Source organism: Branchiostoma belcheri, unplaced genomic scaffold, assembly GCF_001625305.1.
Source record: "Branchiostoma belcheri isolate BF01 breed outbred unplaced genomic scaffold, Haploidv18h27 scaffold1, whole genome shotgun sequence".
Lineage (NCBI taxonomy): Eukaryota > Metazoa > Chordata > Leptocardii > Amphioxiformes > Branchiostomatidae > Branchiostoma > Branchiostoma belcheri.
The window spans coordinates 10,248,823-10,273,121 of record NW_017802379.1 but is presented as its reverse complement, the minus strand read 5'-3'; the positions used below and the strand labels follow the sequence as shown (position 1 = coordinate 10,273,121).

The 24,299-nt window shown below is 39.5% G+C and overlaps 1 protein-coding gene across 3 annotated transcripts in view; it reads right to left on the bottom strand.

Moving 5' to 3' along the window:
• Positions 1 to 24,299, bottom strand: part of LOC109477840 (serine/arginine repetitive matrix protein 1-like) — a 60,804-nt gene that overhangs the window by 25,587 nt on the left and 10,918 nt on the right. For 2 of the 3 annotated variants that reach the window (XM_019779301.1, XM_019779440.1), the window contains exons 2-11: positions 12,827 to 12,946; positions 11,965 to 12,118; positions 11,104 to 11,340; positions 9,148 to 9,222; positions 8,713 to 8,808; positions 7,526 to 7,633; positions 5,385 to 5,560; positions 3,979 to 4,068; positions 2,020 to 2,954; positions 1,025 to 1,119 (exon numbers count right to left, since the gene is read on the bottom strand). In XM_019779301.1, the coding sequence (XP_019634860.1) occupies positions 1,025 to 1,119; positions 2,020 to 2,954; positions 3,979 to 4,068; positions 5,385 to 5,560; positions 7,526 to 7,633; positions 8,713 to 8,808; positions 9,148 to 9,222; positions 11,104 to 11,340; positions 11,965 to 12,118; positions 12,827 to 12,946 (2,086 nt within the window). Of the gene's footprint in view, positions 1 to 1,024; positions 1,120 to 2,019; positions 2,955 to 3,978; positions 4,069 to 5,384; positions 5,561 to 7,525; positions 7,634 to 8,712; positions 8,809 to 9,147; positions 9,223 to 11,103; positions 11,341 to 11,964; positions 12,119 to 12,826; positions 12,947 to 20,660; positions 20,988 to 24,299 lie in introns of those variants that run through there. The other variant, XM_019779382.1, reaches the window with a different exon arrangement.

Genomic DNA, 24,299 nt, shown 5'->3' with positions numbered 1-24,299 from the left:
TTAAGATTTTGACTCATTTGATTCAGTAGGAACATAATACATAGCCAGCATCACATATCACTGTATCAAAGTAAGAAACAAAATATTAAATCAGAGCCTTTTCTTGTCTCCACTCTGCCATCCACCTTCCGGCATGGCAACAGACATCTTTGCCCATTTACGGCATGTTAACCACTGTCAGAAGGCAACAAAATTTTTATTTTTTTTCCCAAAATCAGGTGAAAATTAATGCGAGCGCTGATGTCATCCATAAAAATTACTTGCTGTGGCCTAAAGAACACTAAAAAACAACAAATTATTAAAACCTGTGCTGAAGTGGACAGATTGGAACCCAAACCAACGAACCCACAGAAACAATGAAATGACAGTTACTGTAGTTACTGTTGATTAATGATGACATGTTTGGGTTATTGACAGTTGATTCTTGGTTGATGATTTTAGTTAGGATGGATTAGAACTTTCCCCCACCAGTCACCAGACATCAGAGGTTAGTGGAAGCTACTCAACGTGACTCCTATATTTAGTTTATTTCTTATTTACCCATACCAATATATATTAGATTTTCCTTACTTTCATTTATTAGTTGTGTTGAACAGGCAAATGCTATATTACATTAGAAAACTTTACAATTAATCATAGAACTTACAAAACAAACAAAAATGCCGATGATAATGTCATTACATAAACAGTTGAAATATTTTTATAAAATATAAAAAACATAATTCCAGCCCCCCATACTCTCATTACAGCCCATACATTTAGATAGATAGATGATAGATGTTAGGTTTTTTTTTTAAAAAGGGAAAAAAAACATTAAAAGAGTTTAAAAGTAGCACTTAGTCTAGTTGATACTTTTCAATTTATTTTATGTTCATTAATTTTCCCTGTTTCTCTCTATATAATTAACCTGTTTATATTACTTCTGATGTATACTAAGTCTTGCAATTAGTCTTTGAGCACTGATTTGTAATAAAGTTATTATTATTATTATTAGTTACTAAACTATAGGGTTAATCTATTCTACCTGCTGCCCCCAGTTCCTTCTTACGTTTCTGCAGCTGAACCTTCCAGTCAGGGATCTGGGCCAGTTCCGACGGAGAGCTGTCTCCACCACTCTTACTGGAAGGATTCGAGAAAAAGGTAATATGTTAATATTGTATGATACAGGGCTCAAAATACTGGGTGCATGTGCACCTTAGTGCACCAAAAATTGGAACTGTGCACCCACTTTTTTTCTGTGGGTGCAATGGTGCACCCAAATATTTTTCTAGGTACTTTTGTGCATATCAAATGTCTTATAGTATACAGGATATTCTTGGCATCTAAGTATCAGAAAAAGAATAAAATCTTTCTAAATAAAACAAAGGCATAAAGCTTAATAAAGAGGCCAATTCCATTTGTTTCTACTTGGTTTATCCAGATACCTAAAAAGAGCATTCCAAGAAAAAGGCTTACCCAAGAAAATATAGAAGGCCCTGTCCTTGGTGCTGAATTGGTTAGCAATTGAACCAGGCTATTTTTACCAAACTTCGTCTGCTTTCTTCTAAATCTAATCATGTACACATTTGTCAAGCACAAAGGGGCACAGTACTTGACCCATCCCCCTCAAAATAGCTTTCTTTTTGCTCAATACCCAACGTTGTCTTGGCAACAGCCCAAGCAAATTTGGGGGCCATTTTCACAGATTTTTAAACTTGGAAAGCGGCAAAGTTTAGGTTGAACTGTAAACAAACTTTCTCCATGTTTGTTTCGAATCTTCATATCTGATGTTTACCCTGCACTTATCTCGTTATGAATCTACCTTAAGCTACAATTTTTAAGTAGGTAATTAATTTTTAATCATTTAAGAGATGTCAATGTGTTGTATACAGAAATGAAGAATTTACTGATGAGGACAATTTTAAATTGTAAATACCTACAAGTTGTGTATTATAAAACAAGCAATTCAGACTTTTGTCTGCTATGTGGTATTTGAAATAAAAGTTTCAAAAGTTTCAAAGACACCGATTTTGTACTTACTCTGAATTTTTTCTGCTTCTCAGGGAGACTTCTCTTACAAATGGCGCTTTTGGTTCCTCATCAGCCGATCCTGACAGCTTTCTCTCCAACCGCTTCTCCGGATCCGCCGTTTCAATCAAGGCGTTGCAGCGTTGGGACTTCTTCCTGGACTGTTCGATCCAGGAGGGGCTTTTCGACGACTCCGTGGCGTTGGCCCCGCTCCCGCTTCCTGGCCGCGTCTTCTTCAGCTTCGTCTCTGAGAACCACGATCCCGCCTTGTCGCCATTCCTTGTGTCGAGCTCTCCGTTTGACTCCGGGGTTCTCGCCAGTTGTTTCAAAGGCGGTAGGTTTGCCTCGGTGTTGGTGTTTTCCTTCTTGGTTTCGAGTTCCACCAGTACCTTGTTACTCTTGACTCTGGCTGTCATGTTCTTGGCTCGGTTGGCCCACTCTGGTGCGGTTTGATCCTGTTGTTTGTCCTTGGAGCTCTCTGCGATGTCCAGCACCCTTTTGGTCTTCTCTTCGGCCTGTTTGGCCCAGTCCGGCGCGGCTTTTTCCACCTCCTTTTCCTTGCTCAGCTCGGTGATCGTTTGGACCCGTTTTGTCTTCTCCTCCGCCTGCCTCGCCCAATCGGGAGCGGCGCGCTCCGATGCCTTTTCCCGCTCCGCGCTGGTTTCCACCATCGTTTGCATCCTCTTGGTTTTTTCTTCCGCCTTCTTTGCCCAGTCCGGAGCGGCTTTCTCCTGTGTCTTCTCCTTCTTGGTGTCTTTACCAGACTTGAAGGACTTCTTGAGACGAGCACGCCAGTCTTGCTCTGGTGGTTCATTTTCCTTGGCCATTTCTTCATCGTCTTCCTTGGAGGGAGGGCTCTCCACTTTTTTCAGCTGGGCTTGTTTTGTCCACGGCCCCTCCCGTTCTTCTGGTTCTTCAGGTGGGGGCATCTCCTCAGGTGTTCTCACCTAGTTAAGTAATAACAATGAGTGAATGAAAGACTTACTGTACATTTATGCTCTTACAAGCTAAGTACAGGACAGGTCATGGTAATAACATTTAGTTTAATTTTACACGTAGGTGCAATTGCAATCATACAAGTCTGGTATCTTACTAAAGGGGATTGTGTGGCATAACGGTGGGGTGTCTGGCCCAGAACCAAGAGGTCCTTGGTTCGAATCCTGTCATGTCACCAATATTAGATGTGGAGGGTCCAAACCCCCGTGGCCGCCCTAGGAGGAAATGGTACAACAACATATGGGAGGACCTCCACCACCTGAACTTAGATAAGATCATTCCACAGGACTATGACAAGTGGTGCCATCAAGCCCCAGTTGTACTGTGCAAGCACGTCTAACCCTCGGAAGACGGGGAACAACAGACGATAAACTAGACAGTGAGTGTGATTGTACCCTTAGGAGAGGCACTTGGCTTGGCACAACTTTCTTCACTTCACCCAGGTGTAAAATGTGTACCTGACTTTGGTTGGAGAGGTAAAAGCTGGCAGAAGGAGAGGGATGGGCTCTGCCTTCCAATACCGTGCCCTAAACACAGTGGATCAACAATCCACTGCCTCTAATGCCTCAAAAATGCACATAAGGCCACACCAATTTAATTTCTTGGTTAACGGATTTTTCTAGAAAAATAATGGAGCGGGCGGGCAAAAAAAAATAAAAACAGGCCTAGGCATCCTATTATGGCCCAAAATGGTACAATAGGAGCCATGAAGTCAACACACCAGGCTGGTTCAAAATTTGAACAATGAATTTTGAGCTTTTGATGGTAGCGCTGCATTGAAAGATGGAATGACTAACAAGTAGTAAGAAAAGGACTGTTTTCAACAGCTCAGGGCAAAATATGAGCATTTTGCAGTTGATGCTGAATTTTATTTTATTTGCAAATCAGAAAAAAATGAAGAGGCGAATCCGTTAACCAAGAAATTAAATTGGTGTGGCCTAATATATCTCAAAAACTTCTTCAGGTCTTATGTACCTTTTTGAGCTGTGTGTCCTTGGCCCAGGAGGGTACAGTAGCCTCTTCAGGTGGTGAGGGGAGCTTCTCTTTAGTCGGGGTATGCTTCAGCTGGGAAAGCAAAGAAATGAAACCCTGTTACTTGATTTCAGGTTTAAACCATGGTCCACAAAATTGAAATGGCAGTTCAAGAACAAAGCATAATGATAAAATACAATGTAATGTAAAATACATGATGATACCAATTACCCTTTTTTCATCTTTGCATAAAACTCAGTTTGAATGTGCTGATGAGTGACATACATTTGTAGTGCTGACCTAAATTGTTTTTCTTCATTCTTTGTCAAAATTCTTGTATTCTTGCATAAATATAATGAATGACCTATTTAGTAAACAGTACTGACATACTGTACAACCATCTTTCATGAAGTTGAAAGTGGTTTTTAAATGAGGGTCTGCATGCCCTTTTTCGTTAACCGTTATGGGCTATTTTAATTTACCGTTAATCGTTGCCGGCCCGCTCTAATTCAACGTTAAGCGTTATCAGTATATTCCTCGTGAAGCGTTATGGGTCGTTTTAATTCAACGTAAAACGTTATTTGTCATCCTAAATTCAGCGTTAAGCGTTAATGAATAATTCTTCGTTACGCCTAATTTTGCCTTTCAAAGTGCAGGAAAATGCGTTTAAAAATACAAAATTTCCCGGGGGAGAATGCCCCCGGACCCCCGGACATTGCGCGCGCCTTTGGCGCTCGACTCGCGCTTCTGCGCTCGGTCGCTTCGGCTCTAGCCAGAACCAGTTTTTCCTTCAATTTCCGGACGTTTGCGGAGAGTTACAGAATTTTTCAACGAATTTGTCAACCTTGACAGGCAAATTAACAAAAATCTCATGATTTGCCTCTCAAAATGCGGGAAATTGCGTTTTTGAAGGCTTAAAAATCCTTAATTTCCCGGGGGAGCATTCCCCCGGACCCCCCTAGATTACTCCCCTCTCAAAATCCATCGGTAAAACTGGGCAGACTGAAAAAATGCAAGCTGGCCGACGTCGACTCGGACACCCCGGTATTTGTGGACGCACTCGGGGACCAGGGCAAGTGGGAAACACAGGGAACACATACCTTTAATGCATGCTTCATTACATGTAAGGTATACGTAATTTTGTCAATGATCACAAAGCGAGATACCAAATGCAGTGCAGCTCGAAAAAAAAGCCTGTCAATTTACCGTTAAGCGTTGCCGACCGTCCTGAATTTACCGTTAAGCGTTATCGGCCCTGCTGAATTTACCGTTAACCGTTGCCAGGACCCCCCCATGCAGACCCTCTTAAATGGTTCACCAATGTCCTGCAAAGGTACTTGCATAGGTAGGTGCACTTTTGATACAATCTGCAAGGAGGCGTGCATGTACTGCTGGAGTGTACAATGTACCTTGACAGGGCTTGACTCCAGCTCCTCCAGACCAGGTATGAGGACGCCTGTCTTGGTGGGTGAGGCTGCAGGTCTGGCCTGCGGGGAGCCGGCGGTGGGAGACTGGAGGAAGTGCTCGGGGCTGGCGGGGGACGGCTTGTTGGAGCTGCTGCGGCTGGAGCCACCTGATGCCAGACCTGGAGAAATGTACCAATCATTGTCAAAGCTTGGCCACGATAACATTCAATACCAGTGTTCCAGCCTGTGTGATTAAGTACCCGGCACATTGAATTTTGTGTGCACCACTTGCGAAACAATACTGGATTCAGACCAGATTAAGACATTGCTACTGTTACAATTTTTGATTTAGGGACACCAAATTTTCTCAACTTTGGAACATTTTGCATTGCGTTCTTTCTCGGGTGGGTATGGCAATTGCGCAATCCAACACGTGGTCGGACAGGTACCTCGAGTGATACAGAATAAGCAAGTCGGCAGAATGTACTGCGCCTGCACGAAACCCCCATTTTTCACAATTTTTGTTGGATTTTTGGTCAACGTTGCATTAGAATTTCGCCTGTTGCATCTTTTCCGACATTTGGAAACAGACGGAGTGTTAACCTTATGTGAATGAATACAACCTTATGTGAGACTTTCTGCCGAAGTGCTACCGGTAGGTACAATACATTACAAGTTTTGCGCAGGTGCAATGCCTACAGAATACAAGTTGTTATATAATTTTTTAAACAAACCAGCTTGCCCCTAGAGGCATTGCCAAAAACATACATATCAAACACACATGTATATTAAACAACACTGAAACCAGTTGAGTTCAGATACAGCCATCCAATGTAACACTAAAAGCAAACACTCCATTAAGCAATACTTGGCTACTAAGGTTGGCATGAAATTGCGTGAACCTAATATGGATGTTAGTATGTAAAAAATAAAGCATCAGTAAAGGTTTCAGGCGGCAACAGCATCTTCATCACAGCAAGCTTCCTAGGAACCTGTATGCAATCTACAATGCTGTGAAGAAAGATGTAAAATGTATAAGGGAGTGAAGCAGTCAGTGGCACTGTGTATTAAGAAGCGTAACTTGAGATTTATGTTAGAGCATCATGGAAGCTGGCTTTCTTCTAAGCCCTGCACACCAGTTTAACTAAGCTGTTTCACATCAGATTTTGCAGGATGGCAAAAGACAATGAAGGTTTTTGAAACATGGTTCCTTATATCTAATCTTTGTGTACATCATTTTGAAGTAAGCATTCTAGAAAACTGTTACCTTGAAGTAAGCATTCAAGGAACCTGACGTTGAAGTGTAAGCATTCTAGGAAACAGCGTATAATTTTGAAGTATGCATTCTAGGAAACATCTAGGAAACAGTGATCATTTTGAAGTAAGAAATTCTAAGAAACAATGTATAATTTTGAAGTAAGCATTCTAGAAAACATCTAGGAAACTGATCATTTTGAAGTAATCAATTTTACGAAACAGCGTATAATTTTGAAGTATGCATTTTAGGAAACATCAACTTGAAGGAAACAGTGATCATTTCGAAGTAAGCAATTCTAGGAAACAATGAATAATTTTGAAGTAAGCATTCTAGGAAACATCTACTAGGAAACAGTGATCATTTTGAAGTAAGAAATTCTAGGAAACAATGTATAATTTTGAAGTAGGAATTCTAGGAAACAGTGATCCTTTTGAAGTAAGAAATTCTAGGAAACAGTGATCATTTTGAAGTAAGCAATTCTAGGAAACAACGTATAATTTTGAAGTAAGCATTCTAGGAAACAGTGATAATTTTGAAGTAAGAAATTCTAGGAAACAATGTATCATTTTGAAGTAAGCATTCTAGGAAACAATATGATTGTAGGAAACAGTGATCATTTTGAAGTAAGAAATTCTTAGAGGAAACAACGTATAATTTTGAAGTAAGAATTCTAGGAAACAGTGATCATTTTGAAGTAAGCAATTCTAGGAATTAATGCATAATTTTGAAGTAAGCAATTCTAGGAAACAACGTATAATTTTGAAGTAACCATTCAAGGAAACATCTAGGAAACAGTGTATCATTTTGAAGTAAGCAATTCTGGGAAACAGCTAAGTTATGACAGTGTGTCTGTCCCACCACCTCGGCAGCGCGGCTGATATGATACCTGGCAGGGCAAAGCCCCTGACTCTGCTGCTGATGGTTTGTCTCTCCTGGACACTGTGTCTGTGGGTAATGGTGGTCCACTCTGGGGACACCGGATCATCCGCAGGCTCTGTGGAATCAAACACAGTCACCGCTACAAAACGTGCATGTACATTTGTAAAAACCACCTCTTGGGACATCCTTCTAGAAAATTTGAGTGTCCGTGATGGTTTATCGTACAATCATCAAGCTGAAGACATTTTTGGAACTGTCATGGATGCATCGTACAAAACTCAGCTTCCTACAAAACAGGCTGTCTGCTTCTGCTGATCCTGGAAGTGGTTTGTTTCTGTCACAGCTTGAAAATTCTACGACATAAAAGTCATACGATAACCTAATACATATAATGACAAATGTGACCACAACTTAAAAGGAAGTCCTAGCAAAGCAGAGAAAACACTGAGGCTTTAGCAAGAAGCTCCACCAATTCCCATATTGCTCACCAGCTGTGCAGAATTGCTGTGAAGAAAATTTTACATTTCATTATTTTTCCTAGAACTGTAATTATATAATAATAGTATACATACAATGTATTGATAATACTGCCTGTCAGCATTGGTATGGGAAATACAATTTTGTATACTTCTTGTTCTGAAGGGAAAGTGCACAGAAGCATACCTTGGTGCAAACACCCCTTCTATAGACAAGGAGACACCTGGACAGGACTAAGGCTACGTTGATTTGATAATATGGATGACATCTTCTGGGAACCCCAAAACTGATGCGAGCGTGTGAATAAAAAAAGTTTTGCAAAAAAAAAAGTTGCTTTCATTATGAAATAGACTTGGTCATGAAGGTTGAACAAATGACACAGAGTATGGTTTGGCGAATAATCTACTCTTCAAATTCATTTCTTTACATTTTCGCCTATTTAGTTTGATGTTGGCATTCAACGACAGTGGTATCAATTTTTGTGCAACTTCCGGTATATTTTTGCTCATTTTGCAACTGTTTTGTACGATAATACAGTATGGTTGAAAACTTTTCTTTTTGAAACGGCCGAAAATTCATGCACGCACGGATTTCATCCATCTAATCAAAATCAACATGGCCTAATGGAAAGGAATATGGTTCAGAGTACTATATAATCTTGAAGCTGTGGGCAGCAAAGCAAGAGTTCCCGTGTTGAGTTGTTAGACAATAGTATACCTGGCATTGACTGTTGTCGTTTAACCAATGAACCTTTAGACTCCTGACTGGAACTGTGGTTAATTTTGGTCCAGGCAGGAGAGGACTGGGCTTGGTCTAGAGGAAAGTACAAGTAGAATGTGCAGCATTATGAAATTGTAAAGTATTCTTCAAATAAAGATGCTGAAAACAAAATTAGGAAAAGTAGAGTGTAGGGAATGTTTTTTTTTATATACTGGGTTGGATAAATCTTTTTCTGTTAAGTATGGATTGGATAAATTTTCATTGCAATCTGGAGAAAAGCAGTTATCAGTATTATAATAAAATAAATGTAAATTACTGATATTTGAAAACAATGTGTTTTTACTATTAAGGAGGGTCTGCATGCCTTTTTCCAAGAGTAGTAGCAAGCTATAATTCTAATTCTAGATTTTGCGACCTGCACAAAGTCAGTACCTTCTGTAGAGACCCCTTTAGCAGGAATAGGGGAGCTACGAGGGCTCCGATTGGGTGACGCCTTAGGAGAGGGCTCTGTGGAAACAAATTCAGCACCATGGACAAAGCACATACCAGACTCAGCATCTTTTCCCATCACTTATAATAAGAAACCATATCTGCTCATGATTCAGCAAACAAAACTTGTTTAAATGTTTAATCAGTAAACTGTGAGACATTGAAAATTCTGTGACCCCATTTCCTGTATCCGACCTTATGGCCTGTCATTCTGCCTGTCAATCTTCCCCCTCCCATGTCTGTTCAACTGGATGGACACACAAACCCACAGCTTAGCCTCCTAAGACATTACTTCTGTACTCAGATTGTACATTGTGTAAAATGTGTGTCAACTGAGCATGTTAAGCGTACTACTGGGCTACATGACAACAGAATGTGCCTTGAACCCTGCAAAAGGTCCGAACCTACAAGTAGGTACCTTTCGACCTGTTGGGTAGTTGTAAGCGGGAGTCGTGTGCAGAGGTGTGTTTTACGGTGGACCAACCAGAAGCAGGAGGTTCCTGGGGAGATGGCGAACGGCGCAAAGATGGCGAATCGTGGGGTGATGGAGAGTGACGGGGAGATGGCGAATGATGGGGAGATGGCGAATCTCGAGATGGTGGCAAATCTCGGGCCGATGGGAAATGACGGGGCGATGGCGAATGACGGGGAGAATCACTGGGCGATGGCGAATGACGGGCAGACGGGTTCCGAGGGGGGGAGGGAGAACATTGGGGGGATGGCGAACGAAGGGGCGGTGGGGAGTAACGGGAAGATGACCGCCGCCGAGTGGGCGATGGCGAATGATGGTTTGATGGCAAACGATGGGGGGATGGTGAACGAGGGGTTGGTGAATGACGGGAAGACGGTGGACGATTGTTTGATGTTGAATGGCGCTGGGATGGTGTACGTTGTGAGCGCTCTAAAACGAAAGTGCCTCGTGTCATTGTAAGCAAAAGCTTGATATGATACCAGTTTAAAAGAACACAATATTGAAAGAACAATCCTAGAGTGTGTGTGTGTGTGTGTGACTATAGTCGGAATACTGGACCAAAGGGTTCGAAACCTCATTCTGTAGAGATATCAAGGATCAGTCAAACCACATGTACATTGAAATGAGAGAAAAAAATATATGTCTTTCCTGAAACATCCCAAAATATAAATTGCAAACAAGCATTACACTAAACATGGGGTTCTGCAATGTCTGTCAAAATCTGCGTACAAACACGGAAAAAAACAAGTTACTTAAAAATTACAGAATGTACAATCATGTAGATCCATGATGGCAATAGGCTAGCCTGACTAGAGATTCCCTTCCACTGGTCAGGCCAATAAAAGCTTGATGTGCAACACCTATAGTCAGGAGAATGTGGTAATCCTGTTGATTTATCTACTTTGCTCAGGTCCTATTAGTACATGTAGTTCAGTTCTAGATCTGGAAAGGGAATTCTCAACTTATTAGAGGTGCATGGCCACGATCTTTTGCACAGGAGGTCCATTCAGTTCCTGACAGCAAGAGCTTGTGTCACACAGGTTAGCATAAACTTCCCTAGAGATGTTACAAAGGCAACTAGAGAAGTAACAGTTGCAAAGCAAATGCATAATGTTTACCTTCGGACATGGTCTGCTCTGTTACTTCTTACTCAAACACATTCACATACATGTACAATTTAGTACATGGTGACAGAAGCAAAGAAGACCATGAAATTGCAACATTATGTAACCCAACACCAGTCACCATGGTGACAACGAATCATGTCATTGGTCAGGTCATAGGTCACTGTTTGGAGAAGAAGAAGAAGAGGAAGAAACTGAGCAAAAACAATTTTCCTTTCAAATTGGTAAACATAATAATTGAAAGTCAGTACAATTTATACTGTAACCGTAGTTTATCCTAAAAGAAAAGAAACTTCTTCCTACCTGTGAGAGACACACCGGCAGGCTTGGTGGGTGACATCTGTGGTTCCTGTCCCTGTGTGAAGGACACGGTTACCCAGTCGGGGGAGGGCAGTCTCTCGGCCGAGGCCGACGCTGCGTACGGCTGGCGGTTGGGCGACACGGCGGCGCCGACCGTGTTCTGGTTGAAGACATCCTCTCTGTCCAGACTGTCCACACTGCCGTTCAGCTCATTAGCAATGGCTGGTTGTCTGTTGTCTGCTAGTTGTAGAAAGACACATAATTAAAATTAATAACTTTATTATCTCAGTCTGTTGTATCTATACATAATCTTTATCTATGTAAAAGTATCTATGAGTAATATACATACATGTAATACTATCTGTTTTGCAAATAAACCATCCATTCATCTTTTCATAAGAGTTCATTCTTTCATTCAAATTAATAACCGAAATGAAACAGACAAGCAGATTTCAGTTATGGCAAGTGACTTCCATATCTACCCCTCTACAACAATTAGCAAAATTTAATACTACAATCAAATATCTTGGCTATACATGTAGGTTTATTACATCATACATAAAACAAATACACTGTAGTGTAATAAGGTCATTAAGTACATCGTCAGAATGTACTGGTCCTGTGCAAAACCTGAAGTTTTCATGGTTTTCATTGGATGTTTGCTTAACATCATAATTTTCCCCGTTGCAGACAATATCTGTTCCAACACAACATTTGAAAACTATATACTATTAGACAGGATGTCATCCTAAAATACAAAAATACAACCTTAAATGAGACGTTCTGTCAAAGTGCTATATGCACACATTATGGGCTTTGCACAGATGCAGTACGTGTTTATAGTAGACATCCTTTTGTTAGTACCTTTTGTCTCTGGTGCAATGGAGAAGCCAAAGTCGTTACTGTCCTCATTGCCACTCGTACTGCGCTGACGGGTGGGTTTGCGGCGAGGCTTTGTCGATCTTCTCTTGCTCAGTTCAGCCTTGCCTCGAGCGACGCTGGTGTCCAGCTTGTGAGCCTGAAGGATATGCCAACATTTCAGTGGTCATAACTTTGAAGTCTATTGTACAACAGTTACTATCATTACGACTCATGTGTTGAAAATATTTTTGCCCTACCATGAAATATCTGTCGTAAGTACATGTAGTCAACAAATTTTGTTGCAAAATTTTGTTTCTTTTCTTTGCCGATCCAACCAAGGTCCACACTTGCCTCAAATTAAGCTGACACTTTTGTGTAATTTTTCACCAAATTTGCCCCTAAAAATTAAGGAGATAGCATTTCAGAGGGTCTAGATTTCAAAATTTTCCCAGGGTCCGGCAGGTGCTAGAAAATGATCTAAATCGGCTTCACCAAAAATTTGAAGCTCTGTCCATATCTTTACAGTTTACACGCATGGATTTTTGTCCAACAAATATGACAGATTGGGCAAAATTTTTGGCGTCATGAGCGGCAAAATTCCGTCAAATGATGGAAAAACGGGCGCTGGGTAGAACCCTGCAAGTAACCTTTTCTGGGACGTTTGAGCTACATGTAACTTGTCAACTGTCAATGTGCCCAACATATTTTCTAGCATGTGGAAATAACTACTAAATGCAAGCAAGGACATTATACACAGTGTATAATGTCCTTGATGCAAGCAAACACATAAACAGCCACACCAAAACAAAAACCCCTTACATGGAGGTAATGATAAATGGAAAAAAAAATTATCATAATATCATACCTCGATATTGGGGAAGTCAAACTCATCGTCAGCGGCCACGGTGCCCTGGTCATCCTCCTGTTTCCTCCGCTGGCTGGGAGAAGACTCGTTACTGGAGGGGCTGGACGAACGCTTCTTTCTCTGACAGGAGAGGAACAGGCAAGGAATGAACATCAAGGTTTGGTTTGAAGGGAACAGTACAGTGTATCAGTTTTACTGCTGAATCCTGCTTAACACAGGTTTAAACTAGAGAAGTAACATTTGCAAAGCAAATGCAAAATGTTTACCTTCGGACATGAGTGCTCTGTTAAATCTTACTCAAACACATTCACATAATTATGTACTACTAGTATATAACTGACAGGAGTAGAGCAGACCATGAAATGGCAACATCATGTAACCCAACACCAGTCACCAGACGTCAACAAATCATTGTTATTGGTCAGGTCTTATAAGTCACAGTTTGGAGAAGAAGAAGAGGAAGAAACTGAGCAAAAACAATATGCTTTCCTTTGGTAGACATAAAAAAACTCTAACAATACAATTTACTGTATATAAATGTTGCATAGATGCTACTAAATAAACTGTCAGGCAATATGAGCCCAGATTAATACAATAAGATTATCATATTATACTTTACTACAGAAAAAATTGCTTATTATAACTATATTCAAATACTATACTTATGCGAAGAAATATTACCTGAGTGTTTATCAATTATGTTTATGACATGTGCCAAAACTAAATTTTATAGTACTGCTGCAGTGTCTTTTGTAACTTAGTGAAATACTAGTACATGTATGTTAGGTTTATTTGTGTAGACTGTTTGTGACTGTTGGATGTGAAGTATGTGATGTCAGCACTTTTATTTATCTTCTGTAATATTGATTTACCTTACATGTCTGGACAAACCATGCAAGCCACTTATATCATAAGGCCACAGCAAGTAATTTTTATGGATGACATCAGCGCGAGCATTGATTTTCGCCTGATTTTGGAAAAAAAAACAAGAAATTTTGTTGCCTTCTGACAGTGGTCAACATGCCAAAAATGGGCAAAGATGTCTGTTGCCATGCCAGAAGGTGGATGACAGATAACTATAAAGAGAGGAGACAAGAAAAGGCTCTGATTTAATGTTGTGTTTCTTACTTTGATGCTGTGATATGTGATGCTGGCCGTGTACTAGTATATGTGATGTTCTCACTGAACCAAACCCATTTGTACAATGATTAAGTCAAAATTTTAAAATGTTACGGAACCTTGTTTTTCTCTGCCCGCCTTGTTTTTTTTTTCGCCCGCTCGTATTAGATTTGGACTGTGCGGAGGATGTCATCCATAAAATTTACATGCTGTGGCCTAACAGAAGTAGTTAGTATTCAGCAGACATTGTAAGAGTTAACAGCTGCACTTGAACATGCCTGGGCAAGTCTATGATGCACTTTCTATATTGGGCTACAGCAAAATCAAAGGAAATTGAATCAAATCAAATGAAAAGTGACAGCTCCAAGTTAAAGCTTGCCTTTTTAGCAACCTAGTACAATCTCTGATCTATGCTGTTCCAGGCCTTTATTACACATTTGATAGAAGTATGTCACAGACAAAATATCATAATTGGTTCTACTGGACATCACAATTAGAAGTCTCCTAAGCCAGCATTCAGCCAACAACGGGGGCCTGCAGTGGGGGGGGGGGGGGGGTCCCGAGTCCTGACAATGCTCTACACTAAATTTTGAGAGCTGGCTACGTACATGTAATATATGTATACATGAATTTGCTTTACGTTAAATTCCAAGTGGCTACAATGCATTACGTAGAATCAAAACGGCAAATACGCTCTACGCAAAATGCGCCAATTACGCTCTACGTTGAATTAGAGCGGTCTACGTAGAATTAAAATGGCCGATAACGCTCTACGGAAAGTGCATGCAGGCCCCCAACAACTGCTCAGCAGAATTGAGATACAGCCGCGATGGTGGTCTATGACGTCAATAGCAGAGGTCACATGTGTTATTTCCTCTTGGATGCTGTCCATTTGGCCGCTATCTCCATGTTCTTACACTTGCTCTCTGTCAGTCAACAACACCAGCTTTTTATGTAGTAAGACCACACCAATTTAATTTATTGTTTCTCAGATTTTTTCAGAAAAAATATGAAGCGACAGGGCGAAATAAAAGTAAAAAGAAAGGCCAAGGCACCCCATGATAGCTGGAAATGTTACAATTATTATGAGCCATGAAGTGAACATACTGTGTACCAGGCTGGTTTATAAGCAAAATAATAAGATTTTGAACTTTTAATGAAACAAAGTTGCATTGTTACAAAAAAAAACTTTAACAACTAGGAAGAGAAGCATTTTCTTCAACATTACTGTTGGGGCCAAAATTTGTCTTTCATTGAGCATTTTGCAGTTGATTCAGAACAATTTTTTTTTTTTTCAAATCAGAAAAAATTGGACAGGGCGAATCCGAGAAACAACAAATTAAATTGGTGTGGCCTAAACTTGTGGGGAGTGAACTTTGCTTGGTGGTGTTTTATCCAGAGTGTACAATGTAGAGCAAAATATTTACTTTTAGATTGTGGACCTGGGGTTGATATAGCCATACAAAAACAAGTTTGGGTAAAGTGCTTGGTTGATAGAGTGCAAAACAGAAGCAACACGAAATCAGAGATTTCAGACTTCTCGGAAGTATGCAATCCTTGGCTTCCTGAATTCCCCCATGTCCACCTCTAATTCCTGATTGCTCCCAGGCCAGTTCTGAGACCTTTGTCCACCTATCATTCTGCCTGTTAATCTTCCCACCCATGTGCAGTCAACCTACTCTGCCTGGACAAATTATACACAAACCCATAGCTCACCCACCATTAAAACACTACTTTTGTATCCAAAAATAACAAAATAATTGGTAAGAAAAAATATGCAATTATAAATTCCTAGAGGAGAAAGCACACAAACATATTAAGAGCTAAGTGGAAAACAAAAACAGTTGTGAATTCTAACAGATTTGACAAAAAACAATAAGACGTTAACAGATTACAAAATCCCGGAGGTTTCTTTGGGACTTTCTGCTCTAATCTATGATAATCTTATTTCCGCTGTGGAGTCGATCTGGTAACCCTCAAGGCTGATTAAGTTTGAGTAATGATACCGCGAGGGGATTCCCTTGTACGTCCTGCGTATCATTTTGAATACTAAAATCAACATACCATATTCCATGTTTTATCATGCAGGTCAAATTCATAACTGGATAAGTTTTTTTATCCAAGTCGTCAAATTTTGAGATGGTTAAGTTGTTAATAGTAGCTTTGTCCAAATTTCCCTTGATAGCCCAACCTAATGACCCCAATTCTTGGTGAAATCAGTGACATCGTCAATTTCGGGATCCTATTTCGTCCAATCAGTGAGCTGTCTGACCATGATGTATTGTAACAGGATGTGAGACATCATCCTGAAGTTTGAGTCTGGTTTGTTTCCATCAGTCAGAGGCAGGACAGCTTTGGACCTCCAGAGAGGTAACAAGAAATTAGAGATTTAAAACCTCCTGGAGAGTTCAAAAATTTCTTGATAGAAAAAGAGAGATGGTCTCACGTATTACAATGGGCCTATGGGAGAAAGCTAGCAGGCTGAGGCACAAAGTGCATAATCTAGCTTGTTGTAACAAGCTCTGGGTATTCCAGTGACTTGCAGTTATATTATAGTGTGCAGATGGACCTTCCTGTCAATCTGCAGTTACATATTTGAAGATTTGAAGATCTCATATTATGAGATTGTATTTGAAGATTTTGTAACTGCAGATTGACAGGAAGGTCAATCTGTACAGTAACTGCAAGTCACTGGAATAAATTGGTACATACAGAATTCTAGGCAGCAGGTAGAAGGTTACAAGTAACTTTCAAAGAATGGCAGCAATACTTAGGTGAGAAACTTTTCAAAAGGTTGTTTTGAAAAACAATTAATACTAACACTGTGCTAAGTTATGTTATGATATAATGTGTACAAACAGCAGGAAGAAAGTTGAAATTAAAACATTGTGTCAAACATCTACCAAATTATTGGAAGACGTTTCAGGGTATTTCTAAGGCTAAAGAAACAATTTCTTCTAATTCAACAAAATGCTACCTAAGGCCACACCAATTCAATTTGTCGGTTCTCGGATTTGCCTCTTCACTTTATTTTTCAGATTTGCCAAAAAAAAAAAGATTCTGGTTCTGAGTCAGCTCAAAAATGCTTATATTTTGCACCCAACAGTTGAAGAAAGTCCTTTTCTTCCTACTTGTACTTGTTACTGTGACAGATTTTCAATGTAGTGGTTTGATTAAAAGTTCAAAATTCATTGTTTAAATATTAACCCAGCCTTTTGTGTTGACTTCATGGCTCCTATCGTTGTGTTTGGAGCTATAATAGGATGCCTAGACGTGTTTTTTATTTTTTTCACACTGTCGCTTCATATTTTTTCTGAAAAAAATCCGAGAACCAACAAATCAAATTGGTGTGGCTTAGAGGACTAAGCCAAGGACAGACAAGTTTCTTCTATCAGTGGCAGTGCTCCAACCCACACAGTCTTCTCCACACATCATCGCTACTGTAAACAAATACTGCAGCTTCACATGTTGGAGGCCCCAGCTGATAAGGTCAGAGTAAAGAGGGACTATCAGTGTACAACTGGGCTTATTAGGGAGGCCAAGCTGAGATAACTGTGTTTATAGTTAGATAAGGTTTAATAAGAGATGTTACAGAACTCTGAGGTACATGTACATGTAGGTTTGTCTACTGGAAAACAAAGTTAACTGTTAGTGGACATATTTTTTCAGTGTACAAAATCCTTTTTTTAACCAGGTTGCCCAGTGGGCAACCTACGGGCAAAAATTAGGTTGCCCATTAGAATTTTAGGTTGCCCCACCTATAAATTACTACTTTCCTCAAATTTAGTAATGTTACATACATACGTAAGCCTTTGACAATATTTCTAACAGCCTTTAGTTAACTGATACAAATATACTAGAAATAGCCATTAATACCTAAAATTAAAAAGCATCTGCCAGATACAGTGGTGCAAGCCAAGTGGGCATGATTCTTACAATTCAGGAAGCACACTACCTAGGTTCAAAAATACATTGTAGGTTGCCCCAAGTAAAATTTGGTTGCTTGGGGCAACTGGGCAACCATGTATTTATTTTGCACGCTGTTTTCAAAAAGTGATCTCGAACCAGTTTATGTGTAGCTCATCAAAGATCCACTCTTCCACTACATGTAGTTGTGACAGAGAAGACAGATGCTATGTACAGTACATGACTGTATAATGTAACTTTACAGGTTCATTGTACTGAGAAAATTCCTCTGGCTCTTTTCCATCTTTATATGCATATAATTATGTAACATTTAGGGGCTGAATGTCACTGTCTTTTACTTGATATACATGTACATTGTTGTCAATAATGTGTCATGTGCCTCAATTAAACAATTTTTCTTGAGAAAAAAATGCAGTACCCTAAAATTTTATGGAGAGGAAAATTATTCATTAATTTTGAACAAGCAAGCTAATTTTGAAATGCCAACTAAACACTGGGTCACATCCTTAAACAGGTGGTCAGACATGCAGAACAAACACCTGTTATGGCCTTTTAAGAATACAATACTTTGTGGGATGCCTTTAAGTCTAAGAGACTTGCATTTGGCAATTGTTCAACAATTCAAAACATCTCTTGGACACAAGCTTAAAGGCACATGGTTTTCAGAGAGACCTTAGACTGCATGGCAACAACAACTTGAAGGTTTTTTTTTCCCTAGACCAGTACATGTACATGTAAATGTCATTCCTAAGCATGAGAGTCAACCTTTTCACTTTAAGATCAGCATTAGATCAAAAGGCCTTTGTTGAGTTTTCAGACTTATACTATACTATACATGTATATACGCTCAACGAACTATAAGTTATAGTTCATCTTTTGGAGTTTTTGTGACTTTCAAAATCACAGACCTCCAGGAAGTGTTTGGGGTTTTAGTGAATGTAGAATATTATAAGAACTGCACGTGAAGGGAATTGTATGATGTAATTCAATCACTATTATAATACACTCTGAATTCCTCCACATACTACCAACATACTCCCACCTGCCATGCAGGGTCACCTTCAGGCATGACCTCATCAATCAACTGTCAAAATCACCTCCCACCCACCATGCGACCAAAGCTATTAAATAGGAAAAAAACAGTGACACAAACCCACAACTCAGCCATCCAAAACAATACTTCAGAATCATGTACCCTGAAATAATTAGACGCCATTTGCCATGTTTTTTATTTTTTTCAATTACCATGCAGAAGCAATGACGGATGTTCTCAACTTGGAGCCATAATCTTACCACATTGAAGTTATCGTGAAAGTAACCAGAAAAATATGCGTTGTGGCTTATCTGTTCACTGGTATTATAACACTCTGAATTCCTCCACATACTACCCACATACTCTCACCTGCCATATAGGGTCACCTTCACAGATGACCTCATCAATCAACTGTCAAAATCACCTCCCACCCACCACGCAACCAGTGACACAAACCCACAATTCAGCCATCCAAAACAATACTTCAGAATCTGTAATGAGAAATAATTAGACGCCATTTGCCATGTTTTTGATTTTTTCAATTACCATGCAGGAGCAATGACGGATGTTCTCAATTTGGAGCCATAATCTTACCACATTGAAGTTATCGTGAAAGTAACCAGAAAAATCTGCATTGTGGCTTATCTGTTCAGGTATTCCTGTCATGTTACAAGCAGCCGACCGATTTATCTGTGTCAGGGGGAGCCTCGCTGGCACATGGTGAGGAATTTGTCCACAAACATTGGAGGACTGGGAGATGTTGTTCCGGACAGTTTGTCAGAGTTCATGTCATACTGTAGATACAGAAACTTTTGCAGTGGTTTTATTTTTTTTACAGTGACAGCCTCAAAAATTAGAACACTGCAAATACTTGTTTATAGTTCTACCTCATTAACTGTGCAACAAAATTTTTTGACCCGCAAACTTCAAGTACCTCAAAAACCTTTCCGTCATACCACAAAATTAAACCTACCACGAAGGTAAGGGAATTTACAGTACATGTACTTGAAGCCAACAAGTAAGTTTTGCGAAGGGTTTCTGACACTGACAGCTCTGGGAATGACAATCACCTAATATGCTAGCAGTATCTTTAACCTACAGCCTGCTAAAGGTACATCAGGGACCAAATTTGTATTTGTATTAAAGGTAGCTGGAAAAAGTTAAACTCATAAATTGTGTATGCTTCATCTCCAAACCTGAACCAAAGCCATATGATTATAATTTTCTTCCTCATAATCCTTGGACCTGACTTCAGTTAAAAAAATAATAGGTCAAAAAAATATGTTATCCGAATCTACCATCAGTTAAAAGTTCTGTACATTGTAAAATTTTCCAGACAGAAGTACGTATAGGTAAGTATATTACAGCAATAAAACTGGACATCATAAACGAATATGTCGTACAGATTGCTCTTTTTATAGTCAGTACAGTGAAACTATCAACAGTAAAGCCAGTGTCTACAATATTATGAACATGATTGTTATGTTTCCAAGTCATACAAGGCTGTACGGTCAGATATTGAGAAACGAGGTATTGTTATAGGTCTTCTGTTATATGTTGGAGATCACCCTTCAGCCTGTACTGCTAGTAATTGGATTAAATGCCTCCCAGTACATAACCCAATCACCTCTATCTCCACATCTGGCAGGGGCTATGCTGAATGTCAATGCTTTACAGACATCTAAAACCTGAGTACTACAGAGCAAAGCTTTAAGGTTTCAAAAAAACCTCTCGTTCAAGACATGCTGGTCGTACCTTAAGACGTCCAAAGTGCCTGAAGGTCCACTTCTTCAAGACAAGTCCGCGCTTCCGAAGGTACTTGAGGGGCATGATCACCCGGAGAAAACAAACCCGCCAAACTCTTACGAGCGGCAAGGGAAGGCCACTAAAGAACGAGCGCGTGTTTACATGTAAAGTGCGCCGGGCGGCTTACATGGTGTAATGGCACTCTGTCAGACCACACTCAGCTCAACCCACTTAAGCTATTCCAGGAAGGGAATTAACTTCGGAGTCTTTCTCCTGACTTGATCCTTGTGGTGGCTGGTGGCAGTGTTAGAACATGTATAGGTCATTACACCATTGTTGAGGGGACAGTCCATTTTAGCCGGGGGAGGGGGTGGTGGTTTGGATCTAAATTTTATAAAAACCAATACCAGGTTGATTTTAGAATTCCAAGCAGGCGATCCAAATTTCCTGAAATCTCCAACCCAAAAAAGGCTTAGCATTATATCAAAGGGGTTATAACTGATTTGAAATGTTTCGTTGTAAGTTTAAATTGTAATAGATGGCATAGCGGTTATGGGCTAGCCCTCTTCAGTGATGGGAGCGCAAGTATGAGTGGCTCTCGGGTTGACCCCATTATGTGATGGGGAAACCAATCACAGAAAACAGCTGCACAATGACATGAAAGCTGGAGACCTGTATATGGAAACATGACCCTGGTTAGGGGTGAGGCAATACACCCCTAGGTTGGATAGGATTGTACCATCTCATCACGAGGGGTGGGCAGAACCATTGAGGGATTTAAATCGGTGTGCGAAATCCTGTAATGTGTCCTTCAAGGATATCGGTTATCCTTACTGGTAATGTGAATTTATTGGTGGGTGATATGATGTTAGGTTAAGAAATTATTTGTCATCTACAGAAATTGCTTGAGGACTGAATTTCATCCTTCTTTACTTAGGCCACGCCAATTTAATTTGTTGGTTCTCGGATTCGCCTCTTCATTTTTTTCTGATTTGCAAAAAAAAAAAAGATTCTGGTTCTGAATCAACTAAAAAATGCTCATATTTTGCCCCCAACAGTTGAGGAAATTCCTTTTCTTCCTAGTTGTTACAGTTTTTTCCATCTATCAAATTGAATGCAGTGGTTTGATTAAAAGTTCAAAATTTATACTTTAAATTTTAACCCAGCCTTTTTTGTTGACTTCATGGCTCATATTGTAGCATTTGGGGCTATAATAGGATGCCTAGACCTGTTTTTATTTTTATTTCTTTTCTCCCTGTCACTTCATATTTTTTCTGAAAAAATCCGAGAACCAACAAATTAAATTGGTGTGGCCTTACTTAGATTTGGGTTACTGCAATGCTTCAAGGGTGGATGAACATCAAGAAATGACCTTGGTTCTGGGGATTTGGAATGGTGGCAAATTGTAAGGTAAAACATACATGGAACATGCACTGACAACCTTTTCAGCTTTGCTTGGATAATCTGCCACTTTTAGAACTGTTACAGTAAAAAATGAGACAGACAAATTTGCAAATTCTTATATCAATTGTAAGATATGAACTGAATTGGTTAAAGTAAGAAAAGATTATTCTACTTGTTCACAAAAAAATAAAGGATTGCATTACAAAATATTGAAATTCACATCAAAATCAACAAAATTTGCTTCTGCTGTTAAGCTGGTAATAGAAATTCATTCATAACTTCAAACCACCATTTGAGCAAATTCATAAGGGAGTATGGAAAAATTTACATCCCATTTAACTTCAATACAGTTAATATAATTGCTCCTATTATGATCTGTCATAAATCTCATATTATCATGACATTGATGTCTTCACTAATTCATATCGACATACTTTGCATCAAATGTGGGCCAAAGGTCGATCACTTTGATGACAAAGAGGAGAAACATGCCAGTTTCGATGTCAGTTGAGAAGAAACTATGCCTGATATTTAGGCTATGCAAAAACACACCCCTCAGGCACACCCAGATTACGTACTGTAAAAGTTTTAAATGTTTGCAGTGGTTTTATTCATCTTCACTGCAAATTCATGACACTACAAATATGTTCTAATGTCCTGTTATACTACTGTACAGTATATTGCAACTGCATTTCAGCTGTAAACTTAGACCACACCAATTTAATTTGTTGGTTCACAGATTTGCCTGCTTAATTTTTTCTTATTTGCAAAAAAAACAAACATTTCAGCCTCTGAATCAACTCCAAAATGCCCATATTTTGGCCCCAACTGTTGAAGGAAGTCCCTTCTCTTCAGAGTTGTAACAGTTTTCTTAAATTCATAATTTTGGTTTAAAAGTTTGAAAACCAATGTTTGAATTACAAACCAGCCTGGACTGGTATCTTGGCTTTTTAACATTTGGGCTATCATAGGATGCCTAAAGTCTGTTTTATTCCTTTTTCACCCTGTCACTTCATCGTTATTTCTATGAAAAAATCCGACATCCCACAAATCCAAACTGGTGTCACAGGCCTAATACGATACTGCAAAAACCTCCCTTTTCTCTTCTAAACTGCGAAATTAGGCCCCGTGAAAATGAACAAATCTACGGTATCACCCTCCTACACTCTTACGTCACCACAGTAGAGCCGTGGGAATATTCACTCTGGCCTTGGGCGTGTTTGTCTATGTAAGAGCGCCGAGTGTGTTAGAATTAGTTTTGAGACCAAGCATGGTCTTGACCTTTGGGTCTGCTTAAAATTACTTAGTGTGAAATCACTAACAACAGATGCAGGGCAAGGTCAGGTTCTTTTAGCTTCATGTAACATTACTGTTCACATACTTTTCGGACATGTTTTAAGTAAATTTCCCCACTTCAGATTCTTAACAAGTAAAGAAAAATCTATTTTCCTGTTAACCTTTGATATTATATGAACCAAATCTAACTACACATACAGCATCGTACATTTATACAATTACTAAGAAGCGAGAAGACTAGAATATATCAGACATTTTTATATACATGTACAGTTATATCTGTATGAATATGGATTCATATAATGTATAATGTGACCTGTGCTTAGCCCAGTGGGGCAAAAATGTACAATAAAGGTATTCATTCATTATCATTCAAACTGAATAGAGGAAAGTCGGAAGTGCATATTAATCTTATAGACTAATATAATAATTACAGTCCCCTTCAGAATTTCTTAATGGAAAAATTGGATGAATCCATTGGGTACAATCAGCTGCAATTTGAAGATTCATACAATGTATTTGCAATAGTTTTAAAGCCCATATTAATCATAATAATTCAGTATACTGGAACTCCACCATGAAGAGGTGCCATAGACCACTAAGATGCATCCTGCTATTAAATAAAACAGAAATAGCGGTTTACAATGTAAATAATTTTTGTCATTCTGCCTGTCAATCTTCCCCCACCCACCTGCTGTCAGCCTATTCTGTTTGGGAAAAACAGATACACAAAACCCACAGGTCAGCCACCCAAAACAGTTACTGTACTTCTGTACCCAAGACATTAGTGTGACAACATACATGTACACAGACACATTTACATGTACACAGACATGTTTTATTTCCTGCTATGGTTCAACAGAGACTAGAGGAGACAACAATAAGGCCATGTTGATTTTATTATATGGATGACATCCTCTGGGAACCCCAAAACTGATGCGAGCGTGC